The 17,597-nt window shown below is 32.0% G+C and overlaps 1 protein-coding gene and 1 long non-coding RNA gene across 3 annotated transcripts; one reads left to right on the forward strand and one right to left on the reverse strand.

The window, feature by feature from the left end:
* Positions 1-1,963: 1,963 nt before the first annotated feature.
* Positions 1,964-5,708, reverse strand: LOC105336641 (uncharacterized). The gene is made up of 2 exons (XR_901494.4): positions 5,553-5,708; positions 1,964-2,024 (listed from the first exon to the last, which is right to left on the reverse strand). It is a non-coding gene; the product is annotated as an uncharacterized lncRNA (long non-coding RNA).
* A 36-nt stretch (positions 5,709-5,744) lies between these two features.
* Positions 5,745-17,022, forward strand: LOC105336642 (mRNA export factor). 2 transcript variants are annotated; one of them, XM_011441047.4, is made up of 11 exons: positions 5,745-5,884; positions 7,410-7,500; positions 8,787-8,885; positions 9,138-9,230; positions 9,592-9,678; positions 12,397-12,483; positions 12,650-12,721; positions 12,951-13,058; positions 13,343-13,525; positions 14,046-14,240; positions 16,712-17,022. In XM_011441047.4, the coding sequence occupies exons 2-11, from the start codon at positions 7,423-7,425 to the stop codon at positions 16,799-16,801; spliced, it is 1,092 nt and encodes a 363-aa protein (XP_011439349.1). In that variant the 5' UTR covers positions 5,745-5,884; positions 7,410-7,422; the 3' UTR covers positions 16,802-17,022. The 2 variants fall into 2 exon arrangements, with proteins under 2 accessions (XP_011439349.1, XP_011439348.1); XM_011441046.4 differs by having other exon boundaries at positions 5,861-5,928.
* The last annotated feature ends 575 nt before the right edge of the window (positions 17,023-17,597 follow it).

Here is a 17,597-nt window from a genome sequence, read left to right on the forward strand (position 1 = left end):
ATTTAAATATCAATGACAGAATGAAGTCCTCACAGACTGAAAATATTAAACTTTTCCAGCCAACAAAGGAAAGTATAATTGGTGTCAGTATTTCGTGGTATTTCAGTGTAACCTATAAAATGACACACCCACAAAACAATGATAAGTCAAAATTTTATTGCAGATTGTAATCAACGTGCTAAATAACATTCTGATTATAGTATATATATATACATGTAATTTCGTACAATAACAACCTACTTCTGCACCCTAGGTGAAACCTGACAGCAAAGACAATTAACAAAGCCTTGAAATAGCTTCAGTTAAACAACAGCGTTTTGATTTGCAGTATAACACCTAATTATTAAAGAAAATAAAAGGAGCCAAAAAAGGAAACTCATAACATCTTATTCAAAAAGTTATGAAGGAAAATGACTCTACCATACCAGAAGAACAATAACAAGCACTTAAATGGTTTTTCGAGATAACAAGAGAAGCTCAAGATGTTTAAAATGGCCAACGCTTCTGCTTATCTGAAATGCTATAAAAATTAATGCACTTGCACAAGATTGAAGGACTAATGGAGTCACAATAACAGCTCCCAAAGAACAGAGCTCTACATCTAACACACCAAAGGCTATCATTTCCTGATAAACATCATTCCAAAGAGATGCCTGTCGGCTCAGGTTTGATAAGTGGTGCTTGACAGACTGATTGATTCAAGCACGACTGTACTTGCAACAATTCATTATGGTTTTTAGACCGCCTCAAGCAGCAAGATTTTCACAAAAAAATTATTCATTCTCCTATCGAATTTCAATTCACCATTTGCCAAAACAATGATTATCTGGCATGAGATGAATTGAGAGATTAGTATACAATATTTGAAGTGCATTAGCGAAGATCTAGTAATCAAGTCAAAGCCATTTCAATTATTTCATCAATCCTTGAAAAGAAATATGTACTACCAACACAAAGTAGGTTTCAGTTTCTTTGTGCTTTTCAGTTTGTTCATTAAAGTTTTATTAAACCAAAGATAATATCTTGGAATGAATTGTACCCCCTTTCAGTATACTTTATCACAAACGTGTGTATAAATAGCCAATGAAAATGGTCCCTGATCACATGATCACAGAATAGCACAGGACTTCTTGTCCTTGAACGGATTGTCTTTGACGGGGTTCAGTAAGGGGTCCTCAGCTGCCATGTGGTTACAGTAACCGATTATCTCCGCTATGGTTTTAGACATGACCATGCGATCCACCTTTAGGTGGTGCCTCATTTGATCGGCGGTGCCTCTCAACTTGGCGATCTGGTCGCTTTTGGTTTGGAATGGCATAATGTGGACAACAACTACATGCAAGAAAAAAATAAATAAAAACAAAACACCAAACAAAACAAAAATGCTGCATGCATCTGTTGAAATCTGACATACTTTTCCTTTTTTTCCCCTTCTTCGAAAATCATGTTATGTAAAAATTAATAAATTGATGTTTATTCCAACAAGAAGAATACAGTTTGTCAGATCCCCCCCCCCCAAAAAAAAAATTAAAATAAAATGCAAACAAAAGTAAAAGCACAAAACAACAACAATTACTTTAACAAAACTTGAACTTCACTGAAATTTCATTTTAGGTGAAACTCATTGCTCGATAGAGTGAAATTAAAAGGAAAGAAACATTCTACTAAACTAAGTGCAACTTAGTATAAGTGAATAATTCTTCTTTTAACTTTTCCCAAAGACATTGAACCTCCATTCCCTTAAAACTTTAACTGTATCATATTTTGTTCATTATATATATACATGTATATATTGAATATTTCAGCCTCTAGTCTAATGTGATAAGTTCTACAACATTTATATTCAACACAACATTCAAGTTGAAATCCTATATATATACCCACAATTCCCTACTGGGTATATCAAATCCTAAACCATTTCCACACTGTACACATTTAACATCATAACAACATGTACACTTACCTGGGATTTCAAGAAAACCAAAAAAAAAAAATTCCTCAAATGGTTCTCCTGTTGGAAGGACCTAAAAGGAACAAGCAACAGATTTATATCCCAACATTTGCAAACTGTAGATTTTAAAATCCTTTCATCTTTAAAAAAATGTATATAAAAATGTGATACACATATGTATAAACAGAGTAAGCCAGGCTTTTCATCAGGACAAAGGAAATGAGCAAATGTTGATTCAGGAAGCTGGATTCACTCATATAATGCACGCATTTTACACCTCCAACTTATATATATACTTCTTTGTCATTGTGTTTTCTTCATATCATGTTTCCTACCTTATGACTAGGTCCTATTTAAGGAATAAGGTTCATTCTTTGAGTATCATGAGGTGATAATTTTGGTTGGTGCGTAATCAAATTCAATAAAGCCCAAAAGGCTTTATGATAAATTTGATCAACAAAATTATCACCTCATAATATTTAAAGAATGATTCCTTATTACTTATATTTATATAATTATCAGCAATTATATGATTAAAATTTTAAATGTAAATAAGGAAATCCAACTGGCACCCCAATTTTACATCATTTGAATTTATTGGACTGTACAGTACTTAATCATTATTTAGTGTTATCACAGGCAAAGAAACTCAAAAATGAAAATATTCATAATATCTACATGCAGGTATAAAAATATAAATGATTCCAATAGTTTTGACAACTTACACCACTTGTCAAAGCTAATTTAATAAACACAGTCACCATGCACTCATTTTTCAAGCCTGTGTGACTTTTAATCAAGTATCAACAGTTCAAGTACACTAATACATTCATCAATGTCAGCATACCAGACTCATTATACAAATGGATATGCCAATCCGTGTCTCTCCCCCCCCCCCCCTCTCTCTCTCTCTCTCTCTCTCTCTCTCTCTCTCTCTCTCTCTCTCTCTCTCTATATAATTTTTTTTTCTATAATTCTCAGTTTCCAGATTAAAACATGTATCGTGTCTAACATTTTGGTCATCTTTTATGAACTAAAAGCAAACTTCATAACAAATAATACTGCATGCACAATAATAAACTAGGAAAATGGTAAGCAATTACTGCATATTTCCACATTTGATAGATATTTATGATAGACTAATGTATCATACACAGTATTCAAAATCATCATTAAATAAAGATATTTATTTTATATCAGTGGTATGTTTGTGTAACAAGTGTTACATATGGTAGTTATGGATGCTAATAAGCAACCGGGAAAGAAATTGACTAACCGTAACAAAATAGATAATCATTTTTGTGTACCTGTGCTCATAGCAAATATTCTCTGACATACCAAAAAAAGGCCCCCAACAAACAACAACAGGAAATTAAAACTGATATATGCATATGCTCTCTTCTCTAAATCACAGGGTTGGTCCCCTCTTCTCTAATTTACAGGGTTGGCCCTCACAAGTTAGGATATTTAACAGTTGTACAAACCATATTTTCCATCCTGGTGAATACTAAATATTTCTCCTCAAAAACCAATTTTACAAATCACTTAATCTTAAAATCGTCCAATCAGTTAATGGTTTACATTGATAAATCAACTTTTAAGTTAGTATGCTGATTGAGATTATGTGGTATAATGACAATTTTAATGCATAACAGTTATTTTCCATTGATTCCTTACTTTGAATGTTATTTTTTGTACCTCATTTTGTACCATTATATGATTTTTGAGTGAAAATAAACTGATCTGAACTGATTAGAACTGAATTGGAATACTGGATCATTTGATTTTAAATGTAAACAACTAAAGATGGAAATTAAATAAGACAAAATGATAACTCTCTTATAATTTACTCCAGTAGCAGCTATCGGCATGTTTACATCGTTTCCCACGAAATTTCATTCAATACAGTATTATACATAGAAGTTATCTTCAAGTTTATGTATTTCTAAAATTACAATCTAATTTAGTTAAAAATGATGTCAAGAAAAAAAGAACGGTCTGAAGTATTTTGAATAAAATAAAACAGAACAAAATGAACCCTGAATCATCCCTAGTCCTATAACAGTGTTAAATATACAACAGTTTTGTTTTTTATGTACACAATTGGGTTTTTTTCAGTCCACATGATTTTTTTTTTTCATTAAACCTTTTTTAATACATAATATACCAATGTAAGAATTTCAGAAATCTGAACCTTTGAGAACCCTACAGTTTGAACCATAAAGGCATGATTTCTCAAATCCATGTGAAATTGTACCTACTAGATGTGACATACTCCATACACATTCAAAAGAAATCTTAATTGAAACATTAAATTACTAAAAGGCAGATTGAAAGTTCTACGTGATATTTTACTAACTTGTTGTTATATCTTATTTTCCTTTAGAATTTGTTTCATATTTTTTGTGCCTGACAATTCCCATTAATGAATGAGTAGAGGTGAACAGAAAGTTCAATGCCATTGTTAACATAATGTAAAAAGATTTTAACTGTACCTTTGGGCACTTGATCATAAAAACATTTCTGTTTACAGGTAGATGTCAAGTTTTATTAATAAAAAAAAAAGAGAGGGGACTTAATTTCACCCCCACTTCTTTTAAAGACTTAGTTCAATAAAACTGACGTAAACATATAAGAATTATATCATGTCTGATAGATATACTTCTTCTATAAATGTGTATTTGACTAATCTTCTGAAAGGTAATCTAATTTGACCAAAAATCCAACTTCAACAGTACAACTTGTACTTATTTTCATACTGATTCTATAAAGACAAATTCTTTCCATCAGATCAAAACAGATCCTCTTAATTGTGCAGTGATGTGAATGGATCGAGGTGTAAATGGTATCAAACAGCAATCTGCGACATTTTATACAGTGTTATACAAGTATGATTATTTCTGAGTTTCTGTCAAAATAGCTGAACCAATCTACATGTATATGATGTTATGTAGATAAATTAAGCAACCCAATAAACAGCTTAATAAAGGGATTTTATGAAATTATCCTTCTATTCTTAAATATGTTTTCTGTAAAAATAAATGTTATAACACAAATTTGTACACTGTAATAAAGAACTTTTGGCTTGAAGAATTTTAGAGAATAAATTAATTAGTTTAGAACAAACTTTTGATGTTTACATTGACAATGCCTTTTGCATAGTTATCAATACCCCAAAAAAAAAATTCTTAAAATTAAGGCAGAGATATTCTACGACATGGTTCATTAGTTAGAGACCCTTTACTGAATAAGTATAGAAAATACGAGAGGAAGGGTATGTGACTGCTGCAATGTGACATTCTCTCATCTGTGATTGATGACGCGTTGTTATGGACCATATATTTCCATAAAACCGTGAATAGAAAACTTTAAAATACAAATCAGTGACAAGATAAATAAATGGATACCTATAGTACCTGGAACAAAATTATACTCGAATATTAGCACGTAAACTGTAGACCTAGGTAATCATGTTAATCTTTCCATAACCAATAACGTTATAAATGCAAAGCATAAGGTTGAGAAAAACAACATTTCTTACAATGAGTCAATGAGCGTAACAGACAAATTTGATAAAGTAAAATCAGAATAACAATCTCACCGATTTGGGCTAAACTGTAGGACGAAGATGTAGGTACAGCGAAAATATAAGTCGCACTTCCTCTACGAAATGTCAACACCTTTTTTACCATAAAACAATATGGCGCAGGCCTCGTTTTCGCATTCGTGAAAAATCAATATTTCAAATTGTTACATAAAATTGTTTGAAAGATTTTTAAATAAAGGAAAACGAGTTCAATAAGCATATGGGTTTAAACTGATATTTTACAACTAGAAATTTTGATTTATTAGACAATCTCAGACAAAGACCCGGATTATTTTGGATTTTATTTTTTACATTAAGCGTTTCAAAGATTCAGATTGCTTTCAATGGTGGGTGAAATCCGAAATTATGATCTTTGATGTCTAGTCATTAGGTACTCGATTGATTGAGAGTGGTTGATAAAGTTTTTAAAGCTAGTTATTTCACCAGTATCAGTTTTGTGTACCCCTTTAGTTTGGTGAATTTGGAACCAGATTTTCTTTAGACAATTGCAGGCCTTATACCAACTTTCATCATGAAAATTTAGAGAATTGACCATACTTTCTTTTCTGTCTTATATTTAGCTGACCTGATCCTAAACCCCAGGTTAGCTTTCCTTATCACGTAGTTCACGTAGACTTTTTAAAAAATAAGTTTAGGCATCTCCATTTAATGGTTTATATCTACAAAGACCTGATTTTTATTTAACTTACCACAAAATATTCTAGAAATAATAATCCTTACGTGACAAGGCTACGCTCAGGTCACAGTCTAGAAAGAATAATCTTACTGTGACCAGGCTACGCTCAGGTCACAGTAAGACTTCGTCCTATATACTTGCAATGTAGCAAATCAGCGAATCAGATCAGTTTAGCGTCGATTTTAAGTCTTTTAAAAATAATCTGCATGTGGAAAAACACATTTTTATACATTACAAACATTTTTGAACATGCATATGTAGTTTAGTCCACAAAATATCCATTTAATGAGTCATACCAAGGCATTTTGTTAAAATACATGTTTGAATTTTCCTGCCATTTTGTCGGAAATCGCACTTGGAATGTCTCGGATTTTATCATTAACATTGCGACCATAAACAGCAGATTTTCAAACGTGATGTTAAAAGTGGCAGTGATTTCATTGCAATAACAGTAAATGTGGTAATATTTGATTATAAAAGAGCAACATTGTAGGTATTTGAGAGCAATCATATAAAAATTTTGGTGTGATACAACGCGATATGACTTTTTCATTTGCTATGAAGCGAGTAAATGGGACGAATTTTTTCGTTAAACCCGGTCTATAGGTTATCTGTCATTTTAACGATGGAACATTCTATCTAGTCACAAACGGAGTCCATCCCTTAGACTTGCAACGTAGTAGCCACAAAGTGGATCTGTTCGCATGAAGTTGAAGTCTGTTATAAATAAGTTCATGTGAAAGGCACATAAATATACATTAAAAACCTTTTATGCTAAAGGTGGCATACTCTATGACAACATGTTAGAAGAGCAGACATTTCACTCAGCTTATTTCTTCAAAGTAACAATGCTGTGAAGAATTTGCAAAGAAAATAGATTAAAATGCCATATTGCAGAACATTTAAAAAAATCTTTTAACAATTTTTTAGGTTTAATTTTGAATTTGAAATGCTTAATTTTTAATAAGACATAAATCAATTTCTATAGATGAGATTTCGGGACAGAATTCAAATTGGCAATATCAAAGCGATATTAAAACAATATCACATGGCCATGAAAACATTTCAGTTTGAGCTTGGTTACTTTTTTTCTTACTAAGTATTTTTAGTGTTACTAGAAAACAAAGTCTTTGTGTGTTTAATAACTAAATCAAGAAGTCTACTTTAAATTACAGATAATTTGCAAAGATGAACATTTTTGGTGGAGGAAACACAACTTTTGGAGCTACTGCAAGCACCAACTATAATGCCATGAAAGATATTGAGGTAAACTATATTATACCTTAGGTCTATCATTCCCATGTTCACTTACACGAAATATTGCTTTAATGACAATGCTTTCTTAAAGATACAATTTCAGTTGTCATTTCCCATTTATGGCAAAATTTGATGAAAATTGTACTTTGAAACAGTTTTTAGTTCACCTGAGCCAAAGGCTCCAGTGAGATTTTCTAATCAAAATTTGTCTGTTGTCCATCAAATTTTTACCTAGGGGGTAGGATTGGGCCACGATGGGGGTTAAAATTTTACATAAAAATTTGTAAAGAAAAATTTTTAAAACCCTTCTTCCTCAAAATCATTTGGCCTGAAAGTTGAAACCCATGTGGAATCATCCTGAAGTAGTCTAGATTCAAATTTGTTCAAATCATGGTCCCCAGGTGTAGGGTTGAGCAATGTTTAGGGGAGGGAGGGGGTGGGGGCAGTTCAAATGTTTACATACCAACATTAAAGGTTAAATTTTTAAAGAATCTACTTCTCAGATACCATTTGGCTTGTAAAGTTTGTTCTTATGTGGAAGCTTCCTTAGGTAGAGAAGATTTAAGTTTGTTCAAATCATGATTAATGGGGGCAGGATGGGGCCACAATAAAGGGGGGGGGGGTTTAAATTTACATATGAACAAATAAAGTTAATATTTTAAAAAATTTCTTCCCAAAACTATTTTGCTAGAAAAGTAAAAAATTTTGTGGAATCATCTCAGGTAGTAATGATTCAAGTATGTTCAAGTATGATCCTAGGGGGTAAGGTGGGGCACACAATGGAAAGGAGGAACAATATTTACGTACGAATATATAGTGGAAAATCTTTTAAAAAATCTTCTCTTAAAACATTTTGCCAGGTAATATGAAACCTTTATTGAAGCATTCTCAGGTGGTGTAGTATCGAGTGTGTTCAAATTTATATTATTTTTGAAGTTAAGGTGGAGCCACAATGCTACAATTTTTACTCAGGAATACATTGAGGAATATTATAAAAAATCTTTATTATTCATTAGGGACTTAATGTTGAAAAATGTGCAAAAACAGCAAAATTGTACAGATGTTTTCATGTTTGATTTATTAAAGCTATTAAGATCAGAATTGTGTCAATTTGGTATTGTTGCTCAGGTGAGCAATATAGCCTCTGGACCTCTTGTATAATCTATTTTCCAATCTGCTTCTTATAAACATATATATTTGATAATATCAATAGGTTTGGTTGTTCTTACTTACCAAGTTTTAAATTAAATATAGCCAAAAAATTTAACAGGTCACTTTTAATTGTATACATTTAGGTGCAGTCCCCTCCTGATGACAGTGTCAGCGTGGTCAAGTTCAGTCCTGCCACTAACATGCAGTCCACTTTTCTGATAGCGGGAAGCTGGGACAACAATGTAAGTTTCATTACAAAACTCTGAAAATTTGAATGTTTTGAAAATTTTCATTAGTTTCAAATCATACTTTGACACAACTAGGCTTTAGTAAGTCAAAAAGTACATTACAACCAAAATTTGATTTTGAAAAATTGAATTGATTATCAAGAGGTGATACTGCATAACATATGTAGCGGTAATAGTTCTGTAAAATAAAGTATGACTGTTAGTATGCAACAATGTACATTAATAAACTTGGCTTATTTATTGTAGGTTAGGTGTTGGGAAGTGCAGCAAAGTGGACAGACTGTACCTAAGGCCCAACAGACACACACCGGACCTGTCCTGGATGTAGATTGGAGTGATGTCAGTTCAGATTAGTGTTTACCCTTTTACCCAGAAAAATGTGTTGTAACTTACAGCTGTAGCTAAGTACCGTAACATTAACATATTACATTTTGCTGTGTAATCTATTTAGTGTATGAAGGGAAAGCGGCTTCTGCTAAATCAAGTACATCACTAAATGCCATGCATAATTGAATATAAATAGGGACATTCAAGAACACAATAATTCAAATCCACGCTAATTTGTTACAAAATCCTTTTCCACAAATATCATACATGCTAAATATAATATGTTTACAGTATTTGTAATTTTGATGAATGGCAAAAGTTCTGTGTTTACCATTAAGAAAATGACATTTTATGAATGTTTTCTTTTTATAAGGATGGAACAAAAGTTTTCACAGCATCTTGTGACAAAACAGCGAAGATGTGGGATCTGCAGAGTAATCAAGCCATTCAAATAGCACAGGTTTGTATTACCGTATTTTTCCGACGATTAGTCGGTATTTTTTTCTCTGAAGCAAAGCACCCGACTTATCGTCTTGTTCGACTAATCATAGGCTCGAGGTCAGAAAATTGTTAAAAATAGCATTTAAAATCTTGGTTTTAATCATCTTGAGTTGGCTGTGTGATTGAAAATTACATTGTTGAATTCATTGTTCATCTATAATAATTATCATTTTCACTCATCTGTTAACACTAAAATACATAATAATAACAGTTATTAAAAAAATAGTATATTGTCTTTAATCAATTAAAAGTTTTACCGTTCCGTTTTTATAAACACATCGTCACATGGTTCTATGTATCACTAGTAGGAAGATAACATTGCGCAGTAAAATTGAAACCAAATTTGAATGGAAGAAAATATTGCAGTACATGTAGGTCCGGGGGATGTTTTTTAAATTAAATTATTTTATTAGTAAAGAGTTGTTGGTGGAAAGTATAAATCAGAAATATTTTATGGTCAAATTCAATCTTAAAATACGTAATCGGCAATTATCGATACTACTGTTTATACAATAGGCTGACACCGGTTGTGTTAATAATCTTGCCCTGAGGCTGAGATCTTTATGGCAAATTCACTCCCTGTATATATAAAGAGTATCGTTATAAGAGTGATTATAGTTCATTGATTAATTATTGTCCAATTCTTATATTATTGTTAGATAAATTTTTTAGGAAACGTATGTATGTCGTATATCGTCATTATCAAGTCGTACAATTGATCGATCTTTTTCTAACAGTGTCTATGTAAAACAAAAGCGTGTAAGTGCATAACTGAATACAAAGTAAACAAGTTTCATCAAATCATAGTAATTGCTAAGCTTTCTGCACTTGAGATCCTCCTTTGAAGTCCGACACGAGACAAACATTGACCACGCGCCGAGTCAACAGGTGGCTGGTTACGTAATGGCGAATACATTGGCGATAGTCAGGATTGGATAATCATTTTAACGCTTGGGAATAAAATATTTCTGACTAGTAAGTTTAGTTTTGCATAACACGCGATATCGAAAATTGTTTAAAATGCAAGCGACTTTGTAGATGTTGCCGGTATTTGAAAATATGATGCATAAGTATAAAGTGTAATTGTTTAAATGTTAATCATTAATAATAATTGGTAGCAATATTGGGGACATCGTGGCATCATACACTGATAATGTTACTGCAGTTTTATACGCCATTTTGAAGTGATAAGATCGACGTATGGTCTGAATTGATGTATCGTAGGATTTGTTTAAATTTTGGCTAAAAATGAGCAATTCGACTAGTCGTCCGCATCGACGAGTCTTCGGGAAAATACGGTACTTCTTTTTTTTGTTGGAGAAGTTGGAAACATGATGGTCAATATGACATTTCCATAAGTTTTTTTGCCATAGTTTACGCAAATTTAAAGATGTACTGCTCCCAATATGTGATTGCCTTTAGTTAAAGCTGACATGAATTCATAAAAGCATTTGGTCGCCATATTAGTTTGGATCACTCCTCTTCTGCCACTGGGGTATAAAACCAGTTGAAAAAGTTAAGGTACGTTGCTTTCTGATCGAGGCATTCCGTTTGCACAGACTTCTAAATGCATGAACTACACATTGTAGTAATATATATATGTTTATAATAAAGAATAAAGGAAACAACAAAAATCAGTAAAAACCCCGGCGGCACTACATCCAACACAGTAGCTAAATGATAGTAAAGAAAGTAACAACGTAACATCGTTTTCATTGGTTTTTATAAAAACGCTCTGTTTATAAAATTCGTGCGATCATTGACATTGCTCAATCTGCCACAATGTGTTTTTTACGCATGTGCGATGTAATAACATACCTAGGAAAATGGTCTACAATTATCGAGGATTTTCAAATTATCTGTACCTGGATTTCTGTCTGTCTTGTTTCATCATTCATTTGATATTCTTTGCCAGCGCAGTGTCTGTCATAAAATTTTGATTCAAAACGCGTTTCTACACGTGTTGTCATCCTATGTAACGTGTTCGGATGTATGAAATACCTGAATGCGGTGAAGCATGAATAGTGCTTGCTGCCTTAGTTGTATAGGGGGTATGTAGCGATGAGCATAACGATAGAAATCGACAACTAATATGGCGGTATAATCAGAGATAAAAGGGAAATAATACGTATTCATGAATTCATGTCAATTTTAATTAAAAGATTTATAAATTGTGTATACTATATACATCTTGTATTACATTACCTTTGTTGCTGCATATAGATTTAAATTAAGAATACTAATCATGACGTATGATTTAATTTTTTGTTTGTTTATAATGACAACATTTATCCACCTTAAAGAAATTGTTTGTTTCAATTAATTGATGGAAAAGTACTCGAATTAAGATGTTTTTATTAGCCATCTTAGCAGCATCTTTTTTTAATTTTTTGTTTTGAAATGCATTTTCTTTTCAGTAAAAGTAGTTTCATATTAAATTTTACATGCAACTTAAAAAAAAATAATTTTCTTACTCTAATATTGATACAAAGTTTAATAATTATATTAGTGAAAGAAAAAATTTAATTCTTTTATGGTGGACATATTTTGATTTTCTATGGATTAAACTTTGTAACATGGAATTTATGTAATATGAAATTTAAATTTACACAAAATATGTTTGAAAACATGATTTGTTGTGATCTAATGGCTTGACATTCATTGGTATGTTCTGTAGCATGAAGCACCAGTAAAGACTATTCACTGGATTAAAGCACCAAACTACACATGTGTCATGACAGGAAGCTGGGACAAAACACTAAAGGTAAGAGCAGACATGGCTTAATTTGAAAAGTTTGCAGATATGAGCAGACTGACAAAGAATGCAATTCAGATTGAGGAGTTCAGATATGAACCACTGTTTGCTAATGATAATATTTTCTGAAATCAATTTAGAATTTCAATGACACTTTACCTTTAATTATCTTCAGTTCTGGGACACAAGAACTCCGAATCCCATCGACACCATTCAGCTTCCGGAACGTTGTTATTGTGCAGACGTAGTAAGTAAAGAATTTGTTAGATAGTGAATGAACTTTTTAAAAAAGTGGCAATTTCCTTTATGACACACATGACTTTTTAATCTATGTCATTCATGACTAGTGCATATAATGTTTTTTCAAGTTTCTTGGAAGATTTCTTCTGGAAAAATTAATTTATTTGTTTATGTGCTGAATTACAAAATGTAGATGCTGAATTATTCGGGTTGTATTTATATGACGAATCTTTTAGAAATATCCAATGGCTGTTGTTGGTACTGCTGGGAGAGAATTGATCATATACCAGCTGGAGAATCGCCCACAGGAATTCACACGAATTGAGTCACCACTGAAATTTCAGGTACATTTAGATCTCAAAGTGAAAAAATTAAGTGACAGCTATTAATTGCATTAGATTCTCTATAGGTAATTCCATGAAACCTCTTTTTTTTGGGAGGGCAGGGGGACTCAGACCTTGAAGATAATAGATTTTTAAAAAATCAAATATATGTCATCTTTTAAATCAAATCTATATTATGATCAAAGTATGTTAAGTGAGAAATTATAGTTGTGCTCAAATGATGTGTAATTCCATGAAATAGTCTGTCCATACTATAATAGTTCTGTGAAATTTCTTGGTTGCAGCATCGTGTTGTCAGCATATTTTTGGACAAGAAAAACAACGGAGCTCCCACCGGCTTTGCTTTGGGCAGTATCGAGGGCAGGGTAGCCATACACTACGTCAATCCCACCAATCCAAAGGACAACTTCACATTCAAATGTCACAGGTCCAATGGCACACCCAGTGGCGTGCAAGACATATATGCAGTTTGTATTTTTCTTTATTTTCATTGTGTATTTCACATAATTAAAACATTAAATACTATCAAAGTTTTCTGGTACATGTAGATAATAGCTGAATACTGTGTCAGTGGTTACATCATTTTGTATTGAATTTTGATTATTTAGAATTTTGTTGTCAATTCAATTCAAAAAATCAAATGTTCATCAAAGTAAGAAACTTGGCACTGTTTTTAATTAGTTTGATCATACAGTATTGAACGGTAGCATACAAAGCGAAATAAACCTTGAGTCTCTGAATTCTACTAAATCCATGAAAATTGATATGAATGTCACATGTATATTAGTGAAGTGGTAGTACAGTGTATTGTAATTTAATTTACACCCCTCTTTGTGGTAAGTGTTTTTATGTCAACAGTGATATCCAGTATTTTTATTTGTAGAAACATAAAAAAAACCTAGCTGCATGTGAAAATTCATAATGAGTGCTAGGACTTTTGTGTAAGTGTAATGATTATGTGCTGCATAATACTGTGTGTTTTTGTAGGTAAATGACATTGCATTCCATCCTGTTCATGGTACTCTGGCCACCGTGGGTTCAGACTGCAAGTTCAGTTTCTGGGACAAAGATGCTCGAACCAAACTGAAAACCTCCGAGGCATTTGACCAGCCCTTGACATCCTGCTGTTTTAACCCCCAAGGGAATGTCTTTTGTTATGCCACTAGCTATGACTGGTCAAAGGTTAGTGTTATGAAAATAAACTTTGCCACATGTTTTCTTGAAAGGAAATATGGGACCTCTCCATTTTGTGACATACTCTCTCTTTCTCTCTCGATTGAAAATAAACAACAATTTTATATATTTTGCATTTTAATCATTTGTTTGATAGCAGTTAGCATAGCGGGGTTATTTTAAGCATCAGCTTGTGACCGGTGGGCCATGAATTTGAGTCCAGCTAGCTGTAGCTTTACAGGGAGTGGTTTGATGGGCCATAGAGCCACATGTTAAAATGTATATGTGGCTCACAAAAAAGTGTGTTAGTTTGGACTTTCTAAATCATCCTTTAAACATTTGCTTCTGAAGTTATTTATTCTTTATGTGTCTCGAAAAGTGGGTTTCATTAAATTCACTTGCAGAGGGGGAAACATCAGTAGTAATTTGAGTATAAAATACTTCAACAGAATGTATTAGAGAAATAAAGTACGAGTTATCGTGAATGTTGCAGAATAACCTCCGAGATTAAGAAATGTTGTTTTGAAATATAAAAGCGTTCGCCAAGGCTTGTATATTTCAAACAACATTTCGAGACCGAGGAGGTTATCCTGCAACATTCACAAAAACAAGAGCTTTATTGCTATTCTACTAACAGTCCAGTATTTCTACAGTTCGTTTCTCCTATAGAGAGACAATCTAGGTCATTTTGACGGCTGTTCTGTGTAACCCCAACGGTTTTGTTAGTAATGTTTACATGTGTATCGATCAAAGGAATCACATGCAGACGACAGAATTTTTCTTTGGATTTTTAATACTCTTCACTTAGTGTATTTATAAAATATCTTTTAATCATGTTCCTAATATTATAAGGGCAACTTAATACGATTATTACTACTACACGATATATATTTTATGTAAAAACATGCAGTGAAAAAATGCTAGGGAGGTGCTAGGAACAGCCGCATTGATCTCTTAGAAATAAACATTTGAGGCAATACACATCGTTTTGACTGGAACTAACACGTGAAATTGACATGGTTTTAAAACTTTTTACAGTTTGAAGTTGTACTTTCATGATCAGTGCGAGACAAATAGGTATTTCTGATGTGATAATTTACTGATGACGTTCGTGGTATATTGGAGAATAATGTCCGCGACATCTCTTTGATCTTGGCAATAACTGTAGTAGAATCTGAAGTTATATTAGCAAGTTACAAAATATTATTTATTTTTATGTGTTGTAAACTGTAAGTTATTATTGCTCTCGTGTAACTATAGCTCTTGAATTTCCCTGTTAAGCTACAGCTCTATGGCTAGAGTCAAGCTGGAGCTTGTAGATTTTTTACATTTATAGAATTTTTAGAAGAATTATTTTATATGACAAAATATTGTAAATTTTTGTAAATTAAAAAAAATTACATTTCAAATATGATTGAGCTACTCTCACATATATAAAATTTTAGTGTCTCATACCACTATTATCATTATCTATCATAAGAATTGCACAGTTTTTCTTTTAAGGTATCCCACTCCTCAATGTTGTTGTATCAAGATTTTCTGGAGAAGTATATCATTGAAATCTGTAGACAAAACAAACTTAAAAAATACAAAGATAATGGGGGATCAGTATCCATCCCTCTGAGTTATGGCCAATTTAATTTGACCTTTTTACACCTAAAATGCAATTTCATCCTGATTAGGATTTGTTGTCAGTATTTTTGATTAAGCAAACTTATTTCTTCAAATATTGTTTTTAATTATGCACAATGGTCACACTGAATAGAGGGATTACGAAAAAAAATTGTACAAAGCTGCATAAATTTTTGTGTGACCTTTTTGCACTTAAAATAGACAATTTCTATAATAGTTACAATTTGATTTGAAATAAAAACTTTTTGAATATCAAAAATTTTATAAGATTAATCCAGTTTGCCTAAATATGTATTCAGTATCATTTTGACATAATATAACATGGGGGTCAGTGATGTCAAGTTTTAGATATAGGGCTTCAAAGGTAAAATTCTCGCAAAATTTGGCTTAAAAAAATTCAGACATGTTCTATATATATGCATGATTTTATGCTAAACGGCTATCATATTCTCAAGATTTGATTTTGTACATGTCACACAGAACCTATAAAATATGTTACAAACCTATCAAATGTTAAAAATGTGAATAATGAATAAAGTATAATAAAAAGAAAAGTATATTGAAAATTCATAAAATTGCTTGTTTCTGTCATTTTCGTCTAAAAAGCCTTCCGCACGAAAAAATAGTTCCCCAAAAAACTTGTTTGTTTCTTGAATTCAAATGGATTTTCTTTATGAATGTTGTGTAATTATGAAATAATAATCTATCTGTGATGATTAAATAAATAAAATCATGTTCATTTTAGATATAATGATCATCTGCGCAATGAAATCAAAACATGAGGAGTGAGATACCTTAACTAAAAATCAGAATTAGGAATTCATTAATATATTTCTTCTTTTTTTCAGGGCCATGAAGGGTTTGATCCCAACAAAAAGCCCCACATTTTCTTGAGATCTTGCTTTGATGAGCTGAAACCAAGCATGAAAAAAACCTAGTGATGCATGTTGCATACCTTGTGTGCGGGTCCATCCAAGTTCACGTTTATTGAACAGAGAAAACATTGTTGATCATCAAATCATGTTGCGTCATACATATGTTCAAAACATCATGAACCTGAACATTTAAGCCTTTTTGAAGTGATGTTATCACTTTACTACATTTACATTTGAACTCCTGATTATTTTCAATTCAATGGTCATAAATTAAATGTATTCTGTATTGTTTCATTTTTGTTTATTCCACCTCTTTTTCTACATCTTATGTGCTGCGGGATAGCAAGAACAATAACAATGATTGTTCTTTCAAACCTTTTGATAATTTCATGTTCAAGTATTTGTCTAATGCTTGTGCAAGATATTATTTGGAATTTATTGATTAAAGGACTTGCAAGTGAAGTTATTTTTTCCATATTGTGTAAATGCCTTCTCTTTTAGAACATGCTCAATTACAGCCTTCTTCAGAAAACAAAAAATGAATTACTAGTAGATAAATAGACCCTAAAAAACCCACCAAAAGAGAAACTAGCACGTCAACTAAAACTACAATAGAAACTATGATAAGCTACCTATAAACAGTTTTGTGATACAATCTACTTCCTGTTTATTTTTCACGTAGTGTGGTGTCGGCTTTATATTATAATAGAATGATTTTTTTTATACACCAAATCCATGTTTATTTTTTTTTATCATGAATATCATTACCTTTATCATAGTGAATTTCTCTGGTAATACCACCGAAAAATAAAATAAAAGATATAGAGGCTTAGGCAACACGTCTTTGACGCCTGTTTCC

The sequence above is a fragment of the Magallana gigas genome, chromosome 7 (assembly GCF_963853765.1).
Source record: "Magallana gigas chromosome 7, xbMagGiga1.1, whole genome shotgun sequence".
In the NCBI taxonomy this organism is placed as follows: domain Eukaryota; kingdom Metazoa; phylum Mollusca; class Bivalvia; order Ostreida; family Ostreidae; genus Magallana; species Magallana gigas.